Here is a 26,157-nt window from a genome sequence, read left to right on the forward strand (position 1 = left end):
CTCGGTTCACCTACTCTGGGCACCTACTCTGATGGCAACAGACCAGATTACCATCAAATACCCATTAAATCCATTAGGATTGATATAATGAAGGGAATTAGGAGAGCGGGGATCACCATTGGAGCCTGTAAAATCTATGCCAACCTAGAAAAAAAGACAGTGCATCTACCCGATCTATTCCTCTCATGAGTTTGTATACTTCAAAGAATCGCAGAAATCATTGACTAACTGAAAATAAAATGCCAGTACTGCTGATCTTTAGTAAGAATGTGATCGCTTGGACCGAAACAATTAATTAAACACACTTCACTCCAGAGTAGTGTAGATGAGCATTTCACTTTCAGTGTGCCCACTGCCACACTCCCAAGAATGCCCACTGAACTAGTTCGACATCAGCTCTTACTAACAAAGCAAGATCCAGCACAAGATCATTTCAATCTAGCTTTGCCAGCTGTAGAAAGAAAAGCAAGATTTTTATTAAAGTTATCAATGCAAATATTGGTCGAGTTAAATTGCCACCTATAAAGACATTTACATTTTAACTTGGTTAATTTATAACCATATAACTATATATAACCATATAACAATTACAGCACGGAAACAGGCCATCTCGACCCTTCTAGTCCGTGCCGAACACGTATATATATATATATATATATATAGAGAGAACAAATGAATTAAAGATATGCAAATCTTGCACATCATTCATTCATTTGTTCTATATCTCTCTCAATATAACCGTCTATTTCTTTTGTTTCCCTTTCCCCCGTCTCTCAGTCTGAAGAAGGGTCTCAACTAAACAAATATAATTGGGTTAAAAAAAGGAATACTCACGTGTCGTAATCTTGAACAACCATTCCAACAGACCAGATTGCCATCAAATACTCATTAAATCCATTAGGATTGATATAATGAAGGGAATTAGGAGAGCGGGGATCACCATTGGAGCCTGTAAAATCTATGCCAACCTAGAAAAAAAGTAATGAACCACTGATGTGAACAACGCTTTCTGTTGAATTAAAATAACAAACAGGTTAATGCACCGACCTCTCGCGTAATTCGGGTCATGAAAACTTTGTTAAACATTTTGCTGAATCCTTGACGTGACATCTTATCAAAGGCCTTTTGAGTCCAAATACAGAAACAGGCCCTGTGGCCCACTGTGGGAACCATGTCAGAATCTATGGGATCTTGGATGGTGACAAGTCACCACTCTGTAACAAACTCATTCAAAACCTTTGGATGCAGATCATCACGTCAAAGGTTCGAAGGTTCTATATTTGTCACATACACCAATTGGTGTAGTGAAATGCGGATTGCCATTGCAGCACATTATAAAGAATACAACATCCTGCACCTAATTTCTATGTTTCTATGTTTCTATAACGATAATAAAGAAATGTAAACATAAAAAATGTATCGACATTCCAATAATTTCTTCAATATTACTACACTCAATATAATATTAGTTCTCAGCTCCTCATTCAGGCTCATTGTCCTCCATGATTTACAGGGGACTATGGTTCTTCTTCTATGAAGATGGACACGGACACACACACGAACACACACACACGGACACGGACACACACACACGGACACGGACACACACACACGGACACGGACACACACACACGGACACGGACACACACACACACGGACACGAACACACACACACGGACACACACACACGGACACACACACACACGGACACGGACACACACACACACACACACACACACACACACACACACACACACACACGGACACGGACACACGGGGACACACACGCGGAAACACATACTACCAACACACACGTAGACACACACACGACACGCACACACACGGACACGAACACACACACACGGACACACACACACACGGACACACACACACGGACACACACACACACGGACACGGGGACACACACAGTGTAGTGTAGTCACACACAGTGTAGTCTAGTATATAGTGGACACACACAGAGAGAGAGAGAGAGAGAGGCGGCCTGGTTAGTGGAAACACACACACACACACACACACACGGACACGGACACACACACACACACACAAACACACGGACACGGACACACACACGGACACGGACACGGACACACACACACACATGGACACACACACGGACACGGACACACACACACACACACATACACACACACACGGACACACACACACGGACACACACGGACACACACACGGACACACACACGGACACACACACACACACACACACACACACACACACACACACACACACACACACACACAGACACGGACACACACCCACACACACACACACACACGGACACGGACACACACACACACGGACACACACACACACGGACACACACACACGGACACGGACACACACACACGGACACGGACACACACACGGCCACACACACGGACACACAAAAAAAAAATTCCTTGCTCCTCAATAGAAAGCTTCAGGTCTTCAAGAGTAAAGAGTCAAGAGCGTTTTACTGTCATAGGTCCCAGATGGAACAATTAAATTCTTACTTGCTGCAGCACAACAGGATATGTAAACATAGTATGACCTTAGGATCGTCTGGAGGAGGTCCACGAGAGGAAGATGACCAAGTACGAAGAGCTGGTCATAGATTGCCGTAAGCAGGGCTGGAAGGCAAGGTGTATGCCCATCGAGGTTGGTTGCAGAGGTTTTGCAGGGCAATCGCTCTACAAAGCATTGAGTACACTGGGCATCAATGGAATGGCAAGGAGAAGAGCCATCAAGAACACCACAGAGGCAGCGGAGAAGGCCACGAGATGGCTCTGGATCAGGAGAGAAGGTCCATGGGGAGGAGTGAATGCTGAAAACAAGTCGTGGTCTGATCAACCACGGCTGGGTCGCCTGGGTGAGGGTGTCTGATGTTGAAAGACCCGAAACACCCAATGACCGACCTCGGGTTACATCACTGATGATGTGTTCAGGAGCATCAGTAGATGTATTTTTATCAATCAAACACGAGAGAAAAAAAGAAAAGCTCAGTGTGAATATATAACACACATACTCAAAAAAAACAGAACAGTGCAACAATAATAATAATAGTCTATTGTAGTTCAGAGCCTATATGTGGTTGTAGTGTTTAATAGCTTGACGGCTATAGGGAAGAAGCTGTTCCTGAACCTGTACCTTCTTCCCGATGACAGTGGTGAAATGAGTGTGTGGCCAGGATGGTGTGAGTTTCTGATGATGTTGGATGTCTTTTCGAGGCAGCGACTGCGATAAATCCCTTCGATGGTGGGGAGAGGGGGGGGTCAGGGCCGGTGATGGACTGGGCAGTTTTCACAACTTTTTGCAGCCTATCGGACGTTCAGGTTGCCAAACCAGGCCATGGTGAAACCAGTTAATGCTCTCTACTGTGCACCTGTAGAAGTTCATCTGCAAGGGATCCACTTTTACTGCTCCTAATCTCGTTTTCCATGTCGATAGGAGTTTTACAGTTCTCATTGGCTTACCCTCACGTTCTACATTATCATACAATACAATACAATACCTTTATTTGTCATTTGAACCTCACATGAGGTTCAAACGAAATATAGTTTCTGCAGTCATACAATACAATAAAAGAACCAAAACACACACCAACACTATTCACATAAACATCCATCACAGTGGCTCTCCTCCTCACTGTGATGGAAGGCAAAGTTCTTGTCTCTCCCCTGCACTCCATTTCCCTCCCGAAGTCGAGGTCAAAGCCCCCGGCGGGCGCAAATTAAGGCCGCGCCGGGCGTTGTAGGGCCCCCCTCCAGGTCACTCTCAACCCCGCAATTCGGGCGGGAGAAGTCGCCGCTGCCGGTGCCCCGCAAAGCAGCCTCCCACCGGGGATCCGCGAGCTCCCAGTGTCACCATCCACCGGAGCCGGGCCGCATCAACGCGCCACCGCCGCTCTCCACGCCCCGAAGCCGGTCAGCTCCACGTAGGTAAGTCTGCAGCAGCTCCTCAGCAGCTCCACGGCAGGCTCCTCAGCAGCTCCACAGCAGCTCCTCAGCAGCTCCACAGCAGCTCCTCAGCAGCATTGTAGGGTCCTCCCATGTTCAGACATTGGAAACTCTCTCAACCCTCAAGTTTGTTTGGCAAATTTAAAAGCTATCTTCCTTTCTTCTAATATGATCTTACACTGCCCTTGACGGCCATCATTTTCAGTGGGAAATGTGTGCTCTACAATTGGGAAATATTTATATGTGTTGTAAACTGTTAATTTTTACACTTTGGGTGTTGCTCATTTACTGTTATACCTTTTAATTGAATACTTTTTTTCATATTGTGCTATATTACCTTCAATCATCATACAATATTCTACCATTTTATGATCAGTCCTCCTGAAAGGCCCATTAACTACAAGGTTCTTAATTAGTCCTTCGCATGCACTACATGTAAATTATCTTGTTCCCTGGTTTGTGCCTTCATTACGTTGATCAAGGAAACCATTTCATGCCCCATGAATTTGATCTCCATGCTATTACTGCTAATTTTGTTTCCCCAGTCACCATGTAGATTAAAGATTGCCGTGATTGTCGAGTTATTCTTGTCAAATCTTCTTCTAAATTCCCATTTATACATCACCAGTACAGTTGATGAGGCCGATAAAACTATGCTGATCAACGTCTCTACGTTTGTCAATTCTTGGTTCCATCATTTTATATTTATGAAGATTTCACAAATGAAAATTAATACCTTTTAGAAATGTACAAACATGGTTAATGTCAGAATTTGATTTATGACAATTATCAGAATCACTTGATACTTCACAGAATTGTAATCAGTGTTGCATACTACTGAGGAATATAGAGAATTTAGGTCAATAGATAAGGATAAGATATTCCCTTTTGTGGGAGAATCTGGAATCCGATTATATTGTTCATTACAAGGTTGCCAACTTAAGACAGACCAGATTAATTTTCTCCCCATCAGATGGCTGGGAGTCTTTGGAACTCTCTTTCAAAGGACATTAGAGCAAATATTTTTAAGATATAGGTGGATAAATAATAAAAAACTAAAGGGTGAACGAGATTTTCTTAGGTAGACAGGTCATCACTCAACTTGTTGAATAGTGAAGCATCTCAAGAGGTTGAATGAAGTACTCTTGCTGGATCTTATAGAAACATATACAATTCTTAAAGGATTGGACAGGCTAGATGCAAGAAAAATGTTCCTGATGTTGGGGGAGTCCAGAACCAGGGGTCACAGTTTCAGAATAAGGGGTAGACCATTTAGGACTGAGATGAGGAAAAACATTTTCACCCTGAGAGTTGTGAATCTGTGAAATTCTCTGCAACAGAAGGCAGTCGAGGCCAATTCACTGGATGTTTTCAAGAGATAGATATAGCTCTCAGGGAATCAACGAATTTGGGGAAAATCAGGAACTGGGTACTGATTTAGGATGATCGGCCATAATCATTTTGAATGGCAGTGATGGCTCGATGGGGCGAATGGCCTACTCCTGCACCTTTTTTCTACGTTTCTACGCTCCGAATTATAGAGTCCCACGGCACGGAAACAGACCCTTTGGCCCAACTTTTCCATGCTGACCAAGATGCCCCATCTGCAAATGTCCCACCTGCCCATGTTTGGCCCATATCCCTCTAAACCTTTCCTATCCATATACCTGTCCAGGTGTCTCTTAAATGTTGTTTTTGTTACATTCATGTTTAAATCAAAAATAAATTAGATACTTACAGTAAAGTTCATCTGGCAGCCACCCATAACGTAGTCGAGGAAAGAATAATCCTTCACAATCTATTGATTGAATATTTAGTTGGATTAGCAATACGGTAATACTCATGTTTGTAACAAAACAAAATCAACATGGCATTGACTTCAATATTTTACTTCTCCATATTCATGTCCTGAATTCATCTTTGTACTCTCCAGCGAATATGTACTTCCAGGTCCTGCTACATCTACAATCCATCTCTCTTCGAATTAGATTATACTCCATATAAACATTGCTTCACCTAAATGGCATCACTTCACATTTATCATCAATAGATTGCATCTGTCATGTCTGCCCATTTCCCCACTCACTATTGATGACACTGCAAAGTAGTCTCTGTTGACTGTAGCCGACCCCAATGTCATTAAGAAAAGTAAGTGTCAATGCAGTCACATGGGAACCCCACCGTGTACTTGTCCTAACAAGGAACTGCAGATGCTGGTTTACAAAAGGCGACACAGAGTGCTGTGTAGCTGAGAGTGTCAGGCAGCCTCTCAGGAGAACATGGATCCATATTAACCCGAGATTAATTCAATCTGGAGATACAGTGTGGAAACAGGCCCTTCAGCCTACTGAGTCTGCGCCGACCAGCGATCCCCGCACATTAACACTATCCTACACAAACTAGGGACAATTTACACATATATCAAGCCAATTAACCCACATACCTGTATGTCTTTGGCGTGGGGGAGGAAAGCGAAAGATCGCATAGAAAACCCACGCAGGTCACGGGGAGAACATACAAACTCCGTACAGACAGCACCCGTAGTCGGGTTCGAACCCGGGTCTGCGGAGCTGCAAGCGCTGTCAGGCAACAACTCTACCGCTGTGCCACCGAAGCCGCCTGACCCACCGAGCTACTCCAGCACTCTGTCTTCCCATTATGTACTTCACTTGATTGAGAGAAATACCTGCCTGCCATCCTCTAGTATTCCAGTTATTACTCTATGGTTCCATCTCCTAAATATGTCTGTATGTGGTATTCAATAAACGACCTGGAGTCAGGGACGGAAAACCCGGGGGGGCCAGAGGGGCCACATGTCTCCCCCCCCCATGTTTTGAGAGGTGGGGGACATGTCCCCCAAGTTTGTCATCCCGACTTTAAAATCTCCGCTTTTAGCGCTGGATTGAGCCTCCGAAGCAGCGGGCGTATAAGAGATTGTGCGCGCTTGGCCTCCAAAAAATTGTCCCCCGTCCCCTCCATGTTTTGATAGCGAGTTCCGCTCTTTCCTGGAGTCATTCATTTCTGCACACAATAAACTAGCCATACAAAAAATGTAAACACACTTATTTTCCTTTCCCATTCATTAAAATGAGAGTTAAAGAACAAATTGTACACCGACAGTTTCAATATTGTGGACAACTGAACTTAAAATGCATTTCTTCATACCTTACCTCACATGTTTTAATTAAAACAGTCCCAGAATTTTTGTAACTTTTCTTTTTCTGCTTTTTCTTTGGATTAATACAATCAAACGCAGCCTGCAATAGAAACACAAATGTCAGATTCTAAATATCAATTCCATCCATTTGACATTCCATCCATTTGACATTACACCAGCAATATAGTTAAACATAAAAATATGAAAAATAAATACTGAGGAATGAAACATTAGTGACACACCAACACATTTGAAATATTACAGATGAATGTCATCTTTTGTTTGCTATATGAAATAAAGTCAATAGGAATAAATTAGGAAATTTACCATATTACATAATATGAATAAAGTACATTTCTGGCAAGAATGCAAATCAGGAACAAAACCCAGGCAGGTTTTAATGACCCATCATTGTGGTGCTAATTCTTCAAACATTATATAAACGCAATGATTTGATAGAAAAGCATTTATACTTTTGTATAATACAAATACAATATATAATATAAAATACAAAAATATTTTTTGTATACTTTATGGAATTCTCTGCCACAGAAGGCAGTGGAGGCAAATCCACTGGATGTTTTGAGAGAGTTAAGTTCCTGTCCCACTTTCCCGAGTTACTCACGAACTCTCACGAGTTTTTCCCTTGATTCGAACTCGTAGAATTACGGTAATAGTCGTTCGTAGGTTCTCGGGGCTATTTAAAAAAAACAAAAAAAAACTGGTGGACATTTTTCAACATGTTGAAAAAACATCCCGACTTACCTCTTGCCCCGTGATCCCCTCGGCTGGCATTACGAGCCGCTACAAAACATCTACGGACTCCTACGAGTTTGCTACTGACATTATCTGACATTCCCCGATTTCGAATCAAGGGGGAAACTCGGGAGAGTTCGTGAGTAACTCTGGAAAGTGGGACAGGGCCTTAAGATTTAGCTCTTAGGGCTAACGGAATCAAGGGATATGGGCAAAAAGCAGGAACAGGGTACTGATTTTGGATGATCAGCCATGATCATATTGAATCATATTGATTCTACTCGTGCGCCTATTTTTTATGTTTCTATACCATATATTAATAGGTGATTATTAAATTACAAGTGCACATACTAACAATGAGATAATTGGATTAAATTCAAGATTAAAATCTTACTCCACTCTGCGAAGCTTCTTGGAATTTTGCAACAGTGGTCTCGAAGGAGCCGATTAAATCATGAGATCCATCATTATCGTAGTCATAGCATTCCACCTGGTGAAACAACAGAAGGGGTCGTCAGCAAGAAAGAGTAAAGAACTTTAGCATTCTTCTTTCCACGCACCCACCGACCCTGAACGATCACATCTCTTTGTGACGAAACCTGGCCCTCCACAGAAAACCCACGTGGTCATGGGGGAAACGTACAAACTCTGTGCAGGCAGCAACCATAGTCAGGATCGAACCCGGGACTCTGGCGCTGTGAGGCAGCAACTCTACCCTGCCGTCCCAGTCCCAAGTCGTGCCTGATCTTTCAGACTAGCCTGGGCAAGGTAATGCTTTGCACATATTGATATTGGACACGAAAACTGACATCTGTGTCTCTGGTAAATAATACAATAACTCACTGGAGAACTAAAATAGGGTCAGCACTGAAACGCAGCAATCATTTGATTTGGCGAAACAAAAAAACAAAGTGCGGGTAAAAGTTCAGGCAAAAATCATTGGGAAGAGAAACAATCTGCAAATGAGACCCTTCCATATATGCTGAGTGTTTGTAGTACTTTCTGTTTTTCCCAGTCTGCAGTTGTTTTTAAATTTTCAATTAGAGCTGACAAATCTATGTAGAATTGGGAACAGGAAGAGAAAAATTATATTAAGAAACGATCGAAAAGACATGTGAATAAATCCTGCTCCATCTTTATTTAATTAGGCTGCGGATAACAAATCTAATGTAAAATCAAATATGCCAACGCAGCAGCAACACAGAGAGAATAAAAGGAAAATGATGCTTCCATGTTAGCGACGGAATTGTGTATATTGCCACAACAATCAGCTTTTTGAGAAGGTCAGCTATTTAAAAGACACTTGGACAGATACAGGGGTAGGAAAGGTTTCGAGGGTTATGGATCAAATGCAGGCGAATGGGACCAGTTTAGGTGGGGCATCTTGGATGGCATGGGCGAGATGGGCCGAAGGGTCCGTTTCTGTGCTAATATGACTAAGTAATGCTATTATTGCGGCAATATTTGTGTTAATCGGTAAATCAGCCAGGAACCTTTACCACAAGTTTAGTTGATTTACAGATTAAATACTTCATTCAGATGCTGTTAATTAGGAATAAAAATCTAGCCCATTGATGAGATGCATATTTTAATAGGGAAAACTATGTCCAACAATTCTGAAACCAGTATGAAATTTAATTATTATTTTTTTTTAAAGCATTTGAACACTGTCCCACTGTGCTAGAGTTACAAAATAAAGACGCATCTACAGTGCTGGCCCAAAGTTAAGTATTGGCACATCACTCCATGGGTAGAGAGACACACGTTGTACTTTTTCCCTCAAAGATCAAATTTCACCTCCAGCTGAAACCAATAAAGGTGTGATCTGTAACTAAACAATTATCATGCACAGCAACATTGGTTCTCATCTTTCGCTGGAAACGAGACCTATTGTTTGTTTTAAAACTAAAGTGTGGATACCTTGACGGGCCTCTGTAAGTCCCCGTCACAGAGGGAGTGCAAAGCGACTTTGAATGCTTTCCAGCTGGGATTCAAGTTGTTTTTGATGACCTGATAAAGAGAACAGAGGGAGGTGAATGAACAAAGTGCGAAGCAAAGCATTCTCTGACAATACATGGAGTGTGCAACATTTTCCAAATCTTTCTCTCTTCGCAGTGGAGAAAGGTGACAATTAAAATCCTTTTTAATGTTTAAAAAGACGCAGAGGGCTGGAGCAGTTCAGTGGATCGGGTAGCATCCCTGGAGATTAGATTAGATCCTTTATTTGTCATTCAGACCTTTTGGTCTGAACGAAATGTCGTTGCCTGCAGCCATACATATAATAATAAACAACAAAACACACAATAAACACAAACTAACATCCACCACAGTGAGTTCACAAGGCACCTCCTCACTCTGATGGAGGCAAAAGTCTTAAAGTCACAGTCTCGTCACTCCTCATTCTCCCTCTGCGCTGAGGCGATATGTTGTTACCCCACCGGGCGATGGTAAGTCAGTCCCGCGGCTCACCGAGCTCCGCGAACGGCCGGTTCAAGCTCCGCGGCCCGGGGTGGTCGAAGCTGCCGCCCTCCAAGTCCAGCGGACGCAGCTGTTGCCGCGGGAGCTCCGGAAAACAGGCACCAGGCTGTAACCCGCGAGCTCCCGACGATGTCGTCCACTGGCCCGCGGCCGAGCCCCGGACTCAGGTCGCCGCCGCCGGAACGCCGCCCCAGCCACCGGAGCACCGTCTCAGCCCCGAGTCGGGCCGCCCTCACCAGAGCACCGTCTCAGCCCCGCGCCAGGCCGCTCTCACCGAGTGCCGTCTCAGCCCCGAGTCGTGCCGCTGCCACTGGAATGTCGGAACATGGACAGACGGCGTTTCCTATCGGGACCCTTCTTCGGACTGATTATTTGGGGACAGGGAAGAGCTAGAAGAGGGGAGGGGAGAGGCAGGACAAAGCATGTCAGGTAATAGGTGAACACAGACTATGTGAAAAACGGTTCCGACCCGAAATATTACCTATTCCTTTTCTTCAGAGATGCTGCCTGACCCGCTGAGATACTCCAGCATTTTGTGTCTATCTTTAGCGTAAACCAGCATCTGCAGTTCCTTTCTATACATTAAGAGAACATATTGACAGAATCCTTTTAGGCATGCTGATCATCACCAGTCTGGGTGTGTACTGGATATCAAATCTCCTATCATCATCACCACACTGTTTGTGTTATTCTGCTGATTATTGAATTGAATAAATGTTATTAGCCAAGTATGTGCACATACAAGGAATTTGCCTTGGTGCTTTGCACGCAAGTAACAACACGATCTACAGTAGACAATTAAAAGTAAAACATTATAAATTAAACATGTGAAGAATTAAATAAAATACCAGGGCACAAGGAGGCTACAGATTTTTGGTTATTGAGTAGAGCTACTGCTCAAGGAAAAAAACTGTGTCTATGGCTGCGGCAGCTTTGACAGTCCGGAGTTGCCTTCCAGAGGGAAGTGATTCAAAGAGTTTGTGGCCAGGGTGAGAGGGGTCAGAGATGATCTTACCCGCTCGCTTCCTGGCCCTTGCAGTGTACAGTTCGTCAATGGAGGGACGGTTTCAGCCAACAACCTTCTCGGCTGATGGAATGATTCGCTGCAGCCTCCGGATGTCGTGCTTGGTGGCTGAGCCAAACCAGACCATGATGGAGGAGGTGAGGACAGACTCTATGATGGCCGTATAAAACTGGACCATCATTGCCTGTGGCAGATTGTGCTTCCTCAGCTGCCGCATGAAGTACATCCCTGTTAGGCCTTTTTGACTGTGGAGTTGATGGTGGCCCCCCATTTAAGGTTCCTGGAGATGATGGTTCCAAGGAACATAAATGATTCCACAGATGTGACTGTGGTGCTGTTGATGGTGAGTGGGGGGAGGGGGTCTCTACTTAGAAAATGATTTTAAAAAGGCAAACATAAAATAGGGTCTCAACCTGAAGACGTTGCTTAGTGTTTCGCTATAGCTCTATGTTTGGAGCTTGTACAATAGGTGCTGGAAGGCTTCTCACGCAGCAAAGGAAACTGGAGAAGCCCTTGCCGGATAAATCTCAAAATAGCTCCGAGTGTAGATAACCAGGGCTGAGGTTACACCACCATGTGAATAGCAGCACTAGTCTGACAGAGAGAGAGACAGCAAGAGTCCTACAGTGTGGCAGTGGCTAGATAACAAACAGCATCACTTCGCACCATAAGGGCCTGTCCCACTTGGGCGTCATTTGCGCGTCAGCATTATGCGCGCATGGCACGTGGTGGCCTAGGCAGTGACGTGCGGCCTCGTGCGGCACCCCAGGATTTTGGGATACACAAAATCTTCGCCCGCCACCTGCGTAACGCGCAAATTACGCCCAAGTGGGACAGGCCCTATAGACTCAAAATGCTGGAGCAACTCAGCGGGACAGGCAGCATCTCTGAAGAGAAGGAATGGGCGACGTTTCAGGCCGAGACCCTTCTTCAGACCCGACTGAAATGTCACCCATTCCTTCTCTCCAGAGATGCTGCCTGTCCCGCTGAGTTACTCCAACATTTTGTGTCCATCTTCAGTTTAAACCAGCACCTGCAGTTAATTCCTTCTCTCTTCACAGCATGCTGGATTAGCACTTCATGGGGAGTCAGCTCAGCTGGGAACACCTCAGTAGCGCGAGCTGCCAGTGAGTAGATTGCTGGACTGCTGCATCATCAATGTCTAAATCAGACTGGCAGTGATCCAGGCTTTACACTGCAACACACTGATATGGATTACTTTATGCATTTACTGCATCAGACAACATTTGGCTGGGTACAAGTACAACTCTTGGTGTACTTCGGACATCCTGGACAGTATGCACTTAAATCCTTTGTCAAGACCGGCTCTGACCTTCACTGTGTATCCAGAGAAAAGCACAAAGTGCTGGAGTAACACGGCAGGTCAGGCAGCCTCCCGGGATAACATGGTTTGGTGACATTTCTGGTTCATGACTGATAGGAGAGTATTAGGCTTTTCGGCCCATCAAGTCTACTCTGCCATTCAATCATGGCTGATCTATCTTTCCCTCCTAACCCCATTCTCCTGCCTTCTCCCCATAACCTCTGGCACCCATACTAATCAGAGAATCGGGACCGTTCCATCCATGTTCTCCAGGCATGCTAAGTGACCCGTCCAGTTACTCCAGCATTCTGTGACTTTCTTTGGTCAGCCAGCATCTACAGTTCTGCCTATTTAGCTCACTTTCCTTCATTTGGACTCCCTTCAAAACCCACCATCACCCACCATGTTTGCTCAGCTCCATTCATTCCAAACTTTTGGCAGGGGGTCTGATTTTCCTTGTATATCTTTATCTCCATTAAAAAGGTACTATTCAAAGCAGGTTATTGCCGACAACTTCATCACTTAATCAATAAAAGACCACAGGGTATAGGAGTAAGATTAGGCCATTCAGCCCATCGGATCTACTCCGCCATTCAATCACTGATCTATTTTTTCCCTCAACCCCATTCTCATGCTTTCTCCCCATATCCTCCGACACCCCTTACAAATTCAAGAACCCATCAATCTCCGCTTCAAAAATACACAATGACTTGGCCATCTGTGGCGATGAATTCCGCAGATTCACCCCCTAGCTAACGAAATCCCTCCTCATCTCCATTCTAAAGGTACGTCCTTTCATTCTGAGGCTGTGCCCTCTGGCCCTCGAATCTCCCACCACTAAAAGAATCACTGTACTCAAAAATGTATATTAACAAAACTAAAGCAAAAAGATAAAGAGCAGTATTTAATACAAGTGAACAGCTAGGATTCACCTCTTGGGATAACCTACCTCTGTCCTGTGTGCGATTTGCCATTTTCCATCCTGAGTCTGTTTGGAGATCTCCAAATATGGATCAGATTTCCCAAAGAGATCCTGCCCACCACAAGTAATGATTAAAAAAAGTCATTGATTAGGTTGGAATACGATGCGGGGCAAGCAGAAAATGTTATTGATCCAGTACACAATGTAATAAAGTGTAAAACCCTGTTATAGTGAGAAGCAGCACAGATCTTAGTAAAGGTAATACTAAGTAATAGTAAAATGTACTGAACGAGAGGTCTAGGCTCATGATTCAGAGGCAAATTAAAAATCCCTTCAGTTTAAGGATTGATTTTTATATTAAATGCATCTGGAAATGATATACTGGCATCAATAACAGTGTCCCTGAAGCTATTGGACTGCAACATAAATCTGCATCGTTACCCAATCAAATGTAGGTGTAAATCCAGCAGCATATCAACATAGATAGACACAAAAAGCAGGAGTAACTCAGCGGGACAGGCAGCATTTCTGGAAAGAATGAATGACGTTTTTTCAGTCTGAAGAAGGGTCTCGACCCGAATCGTCACCCATTCCTTCCCTCCAGAGATGCTGCCTGTCCCGCTGAGTTACTCCAGCTTTTTGTGTGTCTACCTTCAGTTTAAACCAGCATCTGCAGGTCCTTCCTGAGCATATCAACATAGTTGACTTTTTAAATTGTTGCTTGAAATACCGAGCCATTCTCACAATTGTGTCAATGGTCACAACTTTAACAATGCTTCTAGGTTAATGCCTTCACAGGGCAAATAGATATGGCCAATAGATGGATGGATACAAGATGGCATAGATAGAGTAGACATTCAGAACCTTAGCTATCTTCACTGACTGTTGTACCTGCATGCTTACTTTCAGTGACTGATGAACAAGGACACCCAGGTCTCGTTGTACTTCCCCTTTTCCTAACTTTACACTATTCAGTTAATAATCAGCCTTGCCGTTCTTGCTTCCAAAGTGGATAACCTCACATTTATCCACATACTGCACCTGCCATGCATCTTCCCACACACCAAACCTGTCCAAGTCACTTTGCATCCTCATAGCATCCTCTTCACAGTTCACACGGCCACCCAGCTTTGTGTCATCTGCAAATTTGCTAATGTTACTTTTAATTCCTGCGGTACCACCATGAGACTTGTGACACCCCACTAGTCACTGCCTGCCATTCTGAAAGGGACCCGTAATCCCTACTCTTGGTTTCCTATCTGCCAACCAATTTTCCATCCATGTCAATACCGTACCCCCAATACCATGTACTCTAATTTTGCCCACTAATCTCCTGTGTGGGACCTTATCAAGCGCTCTCTGAAAGCCCAGGTACACCACATCCACTGGCTCTCTCTTGTCCATTTTACTTGTTACATCCTCAAAAAATTCCAGAAGATTAGTCAAGCATGATTTCCCCTTTGTAAATCCATGCTGTTACTAGTATCCAAATCTTTACATCTTTGATAATCGACTTCATCATCTTCCCCTCCACTGATGTCAGGCTAACTGGTCTATAATTCCCTGCTTTCTCTCTCCCTCCTTCCTTGAAAAGTGGGATAACATTAGCTACCATCCAATCCACAGGAACTGCTCCAGTATCCATAGAACATTGGAAAATTATCACCAATGCATCCACGATTTCTAGAGCCAACTCCTTAAGTACCCTGGTATGCAGACCATCAGGCCTTGGGGATTTATCAGCCTTCAGCCTACCCAACACCATTTCCTGACTAATGTGAATTTTCTTCAGTTCCTCCTCTTTCCCCTAGTACATCTGGGAGATTGTTTATGTCTTCCTTCGTGAAGACAGAACCAAAGTACCTGTTTAACTCATCTACCATTTCCTTGTTCCCCATAATAAATTCACCTGATTTTGTCTAATTTTTTCCTCTTCACATACCAAAATAAGCTTTTACTATCCTCCTTTATATTGTTGGCTAGCTTACCTTCGTACTTCATCTTTTCTCCCCATATAGCCTTTTTAGTTACCTTCAGTTGATCTTTAAAAGTTCCCAATCCTCTGGCTTCCTGCTCATCTTTGCTATTTTATACTTCTCTTTTATTTTTTTATACTGTCCTTGTCTTCCCTTGTCAGCCACAGTCACCTCTTACTCCCCTTAGAATCTTTCTTCCTCTTTGGAATGAAATGATCCTGCATCTTCTGGATAATTCCTAGAAACACCTGCCATTGCTGTTCCACCGTCATTCCTGCTAGGATCCTTTTCCAGTCAACTTTGGCCAGCTCCCCCCTCATGCCTCCATAATCCCCTTTCTTCAACTGCAATACTGGCACTTCCGATTTTACCATCTCCCTCTCAAATTGCAGATTAAAACTTATCATATTATGGTCACTACCTCCTAATGGTTCCTTTACCTTGTGTTCCCTGATCAAATCTGGTTCATAACACAACACTAAATCCAGAATTTCCTTCTCCCTGGTAGGCTCCAGTACAAACTGTTCTAAGAATCCATCTCGGAGGCACTCCACAAACTCCCTTTCTTGGGGTCTGGAGGGCTTAGCTAAAAGGTGAGAGGGGCAAAGTTTAATGGAGATGTGCAAGGCATGTATTTATATTTTAAAACACAATAGTGGGGACCTGAAATGCATAGTCAGGGGTGGTGGTGGAGGCTTTTAGACAGACACATCGAAGTGCAGGGAATACAGGAATATCAGTGGGCTGAAAGATGGCAAATGGAGTTTAATGCTGATAAGTGTGAGGTGCTACATCTTGGCAGGACAAATCAAAATAGGACGTGCATGGTAAATGGTAGGAATTGAGGAATGCAGTTGAACAGAGGGATCTAGGATTAACTGTGCACAGTTCCCTGAAGGTGGAATCTCGTGTAGATAGGGTGATAAAGAAAGCTTTTGGTGTGCTGGCCTTTATAAATCAGAGCATTGAGTATAGAAGTTGGGGTGTAATGTTAAAATTGTACAAGGCATTGGTGAGGCCAATTCTGGAATATGGTGTACAATTTTGGTCGCCTAATTATAGGAAGGATGTCAACAAAATAGAGAGAGTACAGAGGAGATTTATTAGAATGTTGCCTGGGTTTCAGCAACTAAGTTACAGAGAAAGGTTGAACAAGTTAGGTCTTTCTTCTTTGGCGCGCAGAAGGTTAAGGGGGGACTTGATAGAGGTCTTTAAAATGATGAGAGGGATAGACAGAGTTGACGTGGATAAGCTTTTCCCACTGAGAGTAGGGAAGATTCAAACAAGAAGACATGACTTGAGAATTAAGGGACAGAAGTTTAGGGGCAACATGAGGGGGAACTTCTTTACTCAGAGAGTGGTAGCTGTGTGGAATGAGCTTCCAGTGAAGGCAGGTTCGATTTTATCATTTAATAATAAATTGGATAGTTATATGGACGGGAAAGGAATGGAGGGTTATGGTCTGAGTGTAGGTAGATGGGACTAGGGGAGAATACGTGTTCGGCACGGACTAGAAGGACCGAGATGGCCTCTTTCCGTGATGTAATTGTTGTATGGTTATATTGATCACGTACAGGCGAATGAGACCAGTTGAAGTTGGTGTCATGTTAGGCACAAACATTTTGGGCCGAAGAGCCCATTACTGCGCTGTACTATTCCATGTTCTATGGAAGTAAAATCACCAGTAGGCCAAGGAAATCCAGCCTTGAGAAACAATTGTTAAAATTGTGGACATTTAAAAATGTGTACTAAGATGCGCCCACAAAGATGAGTATGAGGGACATGTCAACATCAAGTTGCTCTCCACTGGATGTGAATAACCCTAACAGTTTGGACTATACACATTAGATGGGTGACTGCTGTCCTCATTATAGCTGCATGTGACGTGAGACAAGAAGAAATACATATTAAAAACAAGAAGAGTTTTGGAAAAGTTTAACAATACCTTCTTATCCAGATTTTGTGCTTGAAGCTGCAAATTTACTGCTCTGTTATCTTTGATTTCTTCTGCCAAAATCTAAGAGTCAAGAGGAAATAAATGTATATATTTTAAATATTAGAAGTGACGACGCACCCTTGCTTAACAACATTTGGACTGAGATTGGGTCCATTATGTGCTGTTTGGTTTAAGATCATAGCTCGCATGACCTCACGTGATGAAGACAAGTTTCTCCAGGCATTCAAATTTCAGATGGATGATGCATATTCTTCATTGAAATTGCTCTTGCAAACAATTTTTGAAAATAATGAACTGGTTTTGGACAGCGAATTTACAGGATTTAGCCAGAGGATGTAGTCAAGGAAAGTTCAACAACAATATTTAAAATACATTTTTACACTCCATGGATAGGATACGTTTAGAGGTGCATCGGCCAAACACAGGTAAATGGAACACAAAATTCTAGAGTTCAGGAAACATTCAAGATTTTTAGCCTGGAGAAGGGTTCCGACACAAAACCTCACCTATTTCTTTTCTCCAGAGATGCTGCCTGTCCCGCTGAGTTACTCCAGCATTTTCTGTCTATCTTCAGTATAAATCAGCATCTGCAGTTCCTTCCTACACAGGTAAATGGGACTAGCATAGAAGGGGCATCTGGGTCAGCATGGACAGGTTGGGCCAAAGGGCCTATTTCCCCCATTCCTTCTCTCTAGAGATGCTGCCTGTCCCACTGAGTTGCTCCAGCTTTTTGTGTCTATCTTTGGCCTTTTTCCGTGCTGTATTACTGTATGACATAGAAGATTATTAGAATAGCCATGGATACAGAAGGCTATGGACAAGTACGTAGATGACTATGGTCCAAGTGCTAGAAAATGAGATTAGCTTCGATTGGTACTGGATGGTTGCCATAGCCATGGACAAAGAGCGTATTTCTTCATTATATGATCTTGGAAAACAGAAAACACTCCATGTCTCGGGAGTCAATTCTCGGCTGAAATTGATGACGAAATTCAACATTATGTTAAGTGCAACAATAAAATGTTCGATAATCCAGATAAACAAGTGTCCAAAGCAAACAACATCTCATATCTGACACAAATCTACACCAGGCACCTTACAACATTGTGCTAACAAAACCCAAAGTCCACTGACAGGTTAAGTCAAGGGTTCCCAAACTGGGGTAAATTTACCTCCTTTGTTACTTAAATTTGTTGATTCTGGATTTGTACATATTTTTTCTCATTGACTGACGGTGTTTGGTTCTGGTACACCGGTCTCTGTTCATCATTAGTTGTTCATAAATAAGTGAAATAACATTGTTATGTGCTATTAAAGTTGCCTGGGGTAAATGGGACAAAAAAGGTTGTGAACCCCTGGGATAAGTGAACTAATATCAACACCCCCTCAGGTTAACATCCCCAGCAATGAGGCTGTAACTTATGCAAAGTTAGCTTTGCTGGGCAGAATATTGTGTTTGCAAGAGCAGATGCAAGAATGAGACCATTTCTGAGTACCATCATCGCACAGGTTACCTGCTAATCAGAACAAATGATTCACGGATCTTCTCATGCTTTCAGAATGTGTAATATACCCACTCACTTATTAAAACATAATCCAAGAGTCAAGAGTGTTTTATTGTCATATGTCCCAGATAGAAAAATGATTTTTTTTACATGCAGCAGCACAACAGAATATGTAAACATAATACACTGTAAACAATATAATAAAGGAGAGAGAAAAAAAAGTTCAGTGTGTATACATATACATATATATATATATATACATATATACACACACATACACACACACATATACACACATATATATATATTACACACACACACACACATCACACACACATCACACACACATCTTCACACGCACGCACACACAGGCACACGGATATGCAGGGAATGGAGACATATGGATTATATGGAGGCAGAAGAGATTAGTTTAACTTGGAACAGCACCTCATATTTCGCTAGGGCAGCTTACACCCCAGCGACATGAATGAATGAATGGTTTATAGATATAACATTGACTTCTCTAAAATCAAGTCACCCTTGTTTTCCCTCTCCATCCCGTCCGTCCCCCTTCCCAGTTCTCCGACCAGTTTCACTGTCTACGACTACATTTTATCTGTTTGCTTTCTTGTTTATCTTCTCCCAACTAACAATGATCTATTCTATATGCTCCTTGATATCCATTCCCTTTGTCATGTTTTCACACCTTACACTTCCTTATCGATGTACCTCCCACTGAACATGATATACATCAGTCTGAAGAAGTGTATCGATCCAAAACATCACCCATTCTTTCTCTCCTGAGATGCTGAGTTACTCCACCATTTTGTGTCTATCTTCAGTTTAACTTGCCATCTTGTTCAGCATGGGCATTGTGGGCCGAAGAGCCTGTTCCCGTGCTTTACTGTTCCATATTAGCCAGACTACGCATCAGGTATATGTGACAAAGTCTATGGGGTCTAACAGTGTCCCGTCAGTCATTTCAGAATCCATAGAACTAAAGCAGCAAGTCACCGTCTACCAAGAGAGATCACCCAAGGTGTTGTGGAAGGTGGTCAGTGTATCATTCCTATTGTTGTACCTGCAGACATTCTGACATTTAAGCCCGTCCCACTAATTCTCCCGAGTTTTCCCCTCAATTCAGAATTACAGTAATAGCCAGCCATAGGTACTCGGGGCTTTTTTTTTACTCGTGGACATTTTTCAACATGCTGAAAAAACGTCCCGACTTACCTGATGCCCCGAGTACCTACAGCTGGCATTACGAGCCGCTACGAAATATCTACGGACTCCTACGGACATTCTCCGAGTTTGAATCAAGGGGAAAACTCGGGAGAGTTCGTGAGTTTAACTCGGGAAAGTGGGACAGGGGCTTTAGTCCTCTGCTCTAGAAATGGAAGTTCGGATCCCCCTACTTTAGGCAAATACACTGGACACACTTGAAGCACCAAAGTTACTTCCAAAACAAAATTTCAAAAATTATCTGAAGGATAATGAAGGATCATAAAACTTCAGTCAATCCACAATAAATGACGATAAAACATGATAAATAATTTCAAAAATAGTTTTGTTCTTTACCGAGATGACTCCTTTGCCTGCAAGCTTCTTATTTTCCAGCATGAGTGGGCGCATCAGCTTCTTGCTGGAAACAATCTACATAAACAATTGAAGTACGATCAGTTTTAAATTATGCAGAAATCTCATAATAGCATCCAAAGTTTAAAATATTAAACCAGCTAACCAAATGTGACCACGTCTACATCTGAAGAAGGGTCTCGATCCAAAACGTCACCTATCTGTGTCCTCCAGAGATGCGGTTTGACCTGCTGAGTTACTCCAGCACTCTCTGACCAAATCTATAATGTTACTCCATCATAGTTCAGATTGGAAAGGCAGCAGGCAAGGTCAAGAGATAAGATGATAGAATCCGGAGCAAAATCAAACTGTTGAAAGAACTTAAGAGTCAGGCAGCATCTTTGGAGGGAAAGGGATGGTCGACGTTTCAGGTCAAGGCTCTGCACCAAGGATCCTCATGCAGGGTGTTGGCGCTCCCTTTACCTTCACAGCTGCTGCAGGAACGGCTGAGTTCATTGTTTTACTTCAGCTACATTTCTGACAAAAAGTGAAAAATTGTACTTGTGTAAATTATGTCTAAAGACTGCACTCATCCAACTCTTTCCAATACACATCGACAGCCAGGTTATGTGTCATCATCACCACAGTCAAAGTCAGCATGGATTTATGATCGGTCAAAGTCAGCATGGATTTATGAAGGGGGTATCATGCTTGACGTACAAACAGAGAAACAGAGATAACTAGGTGCAGGACTAGGCCATTCGGCCCTTCGAACCAGCACCGCCATTCAATATGATCATGGCTGATCATCTAAAATCAGTACCCCATTCCTGCGTTTTCCACATATCCATTAATTCCATTAGCCCAAAGAGCTAAATCTAACTCCCTCTTGAAAACACCCAGTGAATTGGCCTCCACTGCGGCAGCAAATTCCACAGATTCACAGCTTCTCTGGGCGAAGAAGTCTTTCCTCATCTCACTCCTAAGTGACCTACCCTTTATTCTCAAACTTTGACCTCTGATTCTGGACTCCCCCGTCATCGGGGACATTTTTCCTGTATCTAGCCTGTCCAGTATAGGAGCAAAGAGGTCCTACTGCAGTCATACAGGGCCCTGGTGAGACCGCACCTGGAGTATTGTGTGCTGTTTTGGTCTCCTAGGACATTCTTGCTATTGAGGGAGTGCAATGTTGGTTCACCAAGTTAATTCTTGGGATGGTGGATTGACATATGATAAAAGAATGGGTAAACTGGGCTTATATCGCTGGAATTTAGAAGGTTGAGAGGTTATCTTATAGTAAGAAAGTTATTAAAGGATTGGACAGGCTAGATGCAGGAAACATGTTCCCGATGACGGGGGAGTCCAGAATCAGAGGTCAAAGTTTAAGATTAAGTAGTAGGCCAAAAAAATGTCACCTAGAGAGTCGTGAATCTGTGGAATTCTCTGCCACAGAAGGCTGTGGAGGCCAATTCACTGGATGTATTAAGGAGAGAGTTGCAAATATAGCTCTTAGGGCTAATGGAATCAATGGAACGGGGAGAAGGCAGGAACGTGATACTGATTCTGGATGATCAGCCATGATCATATTGAATGGCGGCGATGGCTCGAAGGGCCGAATGGCCTACGCCTTCACCTATGTTCTATGTAATGCACTGTGACTGCCCAATTAGGGTGGTAGAGCTGATGCCTCAGCACTCCACGGAGACCTAGGTTCGATCCTGACCTTGGGTGTTGTTTGCGTGGCATTTTTGTACATTCTTTCTGTGGCCATTTGGATTTACATGGGGTACTCCAGTTTCCTCCCACACCCCAGACATGAGATTTTACGGTTAATTCCCCTCTGTACCTCATTCAGATTCAGATTCAGATTCAATGTTTAATTGTCATTGTCAGTGTACAGTACAGGAGACAACGAAATGCATTTTTAGCATCTCCCTTGAAGAGCGACATCCAGCAAACGATTTGAATAAGTAATAATAAGTGTCTAGGGATCATTTACAATCTTTATCAAAGCAGTCACCGAGGTACGTTTTTGAGTAGAGTGACAGCCGCCGGAAAAGAAGCTGTTCCTCGACCTGCTGGTTCAGCAACGGAGAGACCTGTAGCGCCTCCCGGATGGTAGGAGGGTAAACAGTCCATGGTTGGGGTGAGAGCAGTCCTTGGCGATGCTGAGCGCCCTCCGCAGACAGCGCTTGCTTTGGACAGACTCAATGGAGGGGAGCGAGGAACTGGTGATGCGTTGGGCAATTTTCACCACCCTCTGCAATGCCTTCATTGTACACCCTCATGTGTAGAGAGTGGAGATTGAAGTGGTACACGAGAATGTATAAATGTGTGTCGACAGTCAGTGTAGACACGGTGGCCAAAGGGCCCGTTTCTGTGCTGTATTCCTTTTAAGCTTAGAGGTGCAGTGCGGAAACAGGCCCTTCGGCCCACTGAGTCCATGCTGACCAGTGATCCTCATACATTAGCACTATCCTACACACACTGGGGATCATTTACAATCTTTATCAAAGCCAATTAACCTACAAATCTGTACATCTTTGGGGTGCAGGAGGAAACCGGACCACCCGGCGAAAACCCACATGGTCACAGGGAGAATGTACAAACTCCGTACAGACAGCACCAAAAGTCAGGATCAAACCTGGGTCTCTGGAGCTGTAAGGCAGCAACTCTACCACTGCACCAGCCTCCAAACTAAACTGCATTTGGTTAAATCACTGAATCTGTAATCCTAAATGTTGGCTATTATACTTGGATTCAACAGCACCCGCTAATGTTTTGCTAAAATCCAAGTAGAATTATTTACCATTTTACTTGCTTTAATTGCTTTGCCTCTCTCTCCATTCCCTCCCCCTTCCCAGTTCTCTCACCAGTCTTACTGTCTCCGACTACATTTATCTCTGTACAGCCCATTCCCGACATCAGTCTGAAGAAGGGTCTCGACCTGAAACGTCACCTATTCCTTCTCTCCAGAGATGCTGCCTGTCCTGCTGAGTTACTCCAGCATTTTGTGTTTACCTTCATTTAAACCAGCATCTGCAGTTCTTTCCTACACATTAACCACACTATCTCTGCATGGGTATATTTAAGAAAATGCAACTCTATTTATTGCTCACTCTTAAATATTGTTAAATTAATCACATTTTACTCCCGCTGAGAACACTACATGTTCATCATCTCAAGTTCATGCATCTTAAATAAACAAAGCAACTTAAATGAAAGGTCTGGTCAAATAAGGGACTAAAATTCCTTTCATTACCTGTCCAAGAGTGCATTCAAACTGTCCCAAGAAGTCATCATCTTTCAAGTCAATCGTTTTGTTATCAATATCATAAACTCCAAACTTTAATTTCTGAATCTGCTCAAAGTAGAAATCAACCAGGAACTTTTTCGAGAACTTTGGGGCAAGGCAATTCTTAACTTGTTCCGTGCGATCAATCTACAAAATAAATATGCCTTTGGTTAATAAAAGTAACAAGATGATGATGGAAAAAAATCAACAATATTTCCAGCCAAAGAACTGACCATCAATTTAACGCTACATTGCTAAAAAAGGAAATGTACTCAAGGCTTCCTGGAAAAAGGACAACAGGCGTCAGCAAAACACTTCCTCAGCAAATTGGAAAATGGGCTCAGATACAAATTGAAGAATAACTTCCAGAGTATGAACACATGCAGGTAGACCAGCTCCAGTAGGGTTAGGGGTCCACAGTTCTTGCTCAGCTGCCATCTAGCCTGGAGACACAGTTAGGAGATCAGTGTAAGACCATGCGATTCCACTGCATACCCAATGAAAACAGCCGCAAAATCAACGCTGGTACAAACAGAATGGTGATGAGGGGGATTTTCTTTAGCCAGAGGGTGGCAAATATGGAGAATTTATTGCCACAGATGGCGGGGGAGACTGAGTCATAGGGTATTTTTAAAGCAGATAATGAATTAGTTAGGGTGTCAAAGCTTACATGGAGAAGGCAGGAGAATTGGGTCAAGAGGGAAAGATGGATCAGCCATGATCGAATAGCGGAGGAAATTCTATGGGCCGAATGGCAAAATTCTGCTCCAGTGTCTTATGAACATAAGTAAATTTTTATAATGAATACCAAATTTCTCTCGTCATGAAGAAAAGCTTGCTTCCATGTTTTTAGTTTTTTTTCTACTAGGCAGAAACTAATCTTTATCTCATTTTATGTGTTTTTGTTGCATTCTTCTTACTGCTCGAGGCACAGTGAGGATCCTTCAATCTGATTAGTTGGAGAGTTAAACTATTACAAACATATGCCATAAATCACCTGGAATGGACCCATTCAGGATATGGAGCTCGGGTATGTCAAAGACCTTGATATTTTAAATAGCATAAAAAGTCTCATTTGAAAGCAGAGTTAACATTTGTTGGCAGAAAGATCGAAAAGTCATCCAGGCCAATGTCAAGTTCGATTGAATTGATTGAAAGATATAGCATGAAAACAGGCCCACCAAGTTCACACCAACCATCAATCACTTGTTCATACCTGTTTTCAAGAGAGCTAGATAGGGCTCTTAAAGATAGCAGAGTCAGGGGATGTGGGGAGAAGGCAGGAGCAGGGTACTGATTGTAGATGATCAGCCATGATCACAGTGAATGGCGGTGCTGGCTCGAAGGGCCGAATGGTCTACTCCTGCACCCATTGTCTATGTCTACACTAGTTCAAAGTTATCCCACTTTCACATCCACTCCTGACACACAAGGGGCAATTTACGGAGGCCAATTAACCCAAAAAAACCCGCACGTCTTAGGAATATGGGAGGAAACCAGAGCACCCGGAACAAACCCACACGATCACAGGGAGAACATGCAAACTCCAGACACAGACAGCACCCGAGGTCAGGATCGAACCCGGGTCACTGGCGCAGTGAAGCAGTAGCTCTACCAATTTGTGCCATCCATGTTTTTGACAAGACTGAAGAAGATTCACCAAGTCCCACCTCTGGTTAATTAAACCACTTAGAAATAAAATGTGTCCAATGTTTGAAATCTTGAATAAGAACACGATAAACTCGAGGAAATATTTATGAAAATTAACAGCTTACCTCAGCCCACTGATTTTCGCCAGTGCTTATGAAGAACACACACAGCGGATCAGATTTAGATCCGACATCTTTATTCAAGAGATTCTCACAAGAAATGCTCAGTTCAACTTTAGTCACACACTGGGCCATCTGTTAATCTGCTAAATGCAGAGAGAGAGAGAGGGGAAAAAAAATAAATAAATAGAAAAACTCAATTGCCGACTTTTAAATGAAATGCAATGAAAATAGAAAAGTTTTGTCCCATTCTTGTACAGTAACTGTTGCTTTTGCAATTGGCTCTGCCCCTTTTGGTCCACCTTCAAAATTATTACCAAGACTAGCATGCAGGCAATTCATTTGCTCTTAAAATGTTGCACGCAAAAGCCAAATACTGCAGATGTTGCAACCGAAATGTAAACAGCTGCTTCCAATATTCAGCAGATTAGGCACCATCTGTGG

General features: G+C 43.2%; 1 protein-coding gene across 2 annotated transcripts in view; it reads right to left on the minus strand.

The window, feature by feature from the left end:
- Positions 1 to 26,157, minus strand: part of LOC129696141 (copine-3-like) — a 52,801-nt gene that overhangs the window by 17,372 nt on the left and 9,272 nt on the right. The window contains exons 2-11 of one of the 2 annotated variants that reach the window (XM_055633651.1): positions 25,720 to 25,856; positions 23,912 to 24,091; positions 20,653 to 20,727; positions 17,558 to 17,629; positions 13,664 to 13,747; positions 9,809 to 9,898; positions 8,283 to 8,378; positions 7,146 to 7,232; positions 5,714 to 5,773; positions 835 to 968 (exon numbers count right to left, since the gene is read on the minus strand). In XM_055633651.1, coding sequence (XP_055489626.1) covers positions 835 to 968; positions 5,714 to 5,773; positions 7,146 to 7,232; positions 8,283 to 8,378; positions 9,809 to 9,898; positions 13,664 to 13,747; positions 17,558 to 17,629; positions 20,653 to 20,727; positions 23,912 to 24,091; positions 25,720 to 25,848 — 1,007 coding nt within the window. In that variant the 5' untranslated portion in view covers positions 25,849 to 25,856. Of the gene's footprint in view, positions 1 to 834; positions 969 to 5,713; positions 5,774 to 7,145; positions 7,233 to 8,282; positions 8,379 to 9,808; positions 9,899 to 13,663; positions 13,748 to 17,557; positions 17,630 to 20,652; positions 20,728 to 23,911; positions 24,092 to 25,719; positions 25,860 to 26,157 lie in introns of both variants that reach the window. The other variant, XM_055633650.1, reaches the window with a different exon arrangement.

This window comes from Leucoraja erinacea, chromosome 4 (assembly GCF_028641065.1).
Source record: "Leucoraja erinacea ecotype New England chromosome 4, Leri_hhj_1, whole genome shotgun sequence".
Taxonomy (NCBI): Eukaryota; Metazoa; Chordata; class Chondrichthyes; order Rajiformes; family Rajidae; genus Leucoraja; species Leucoraja erinaceus.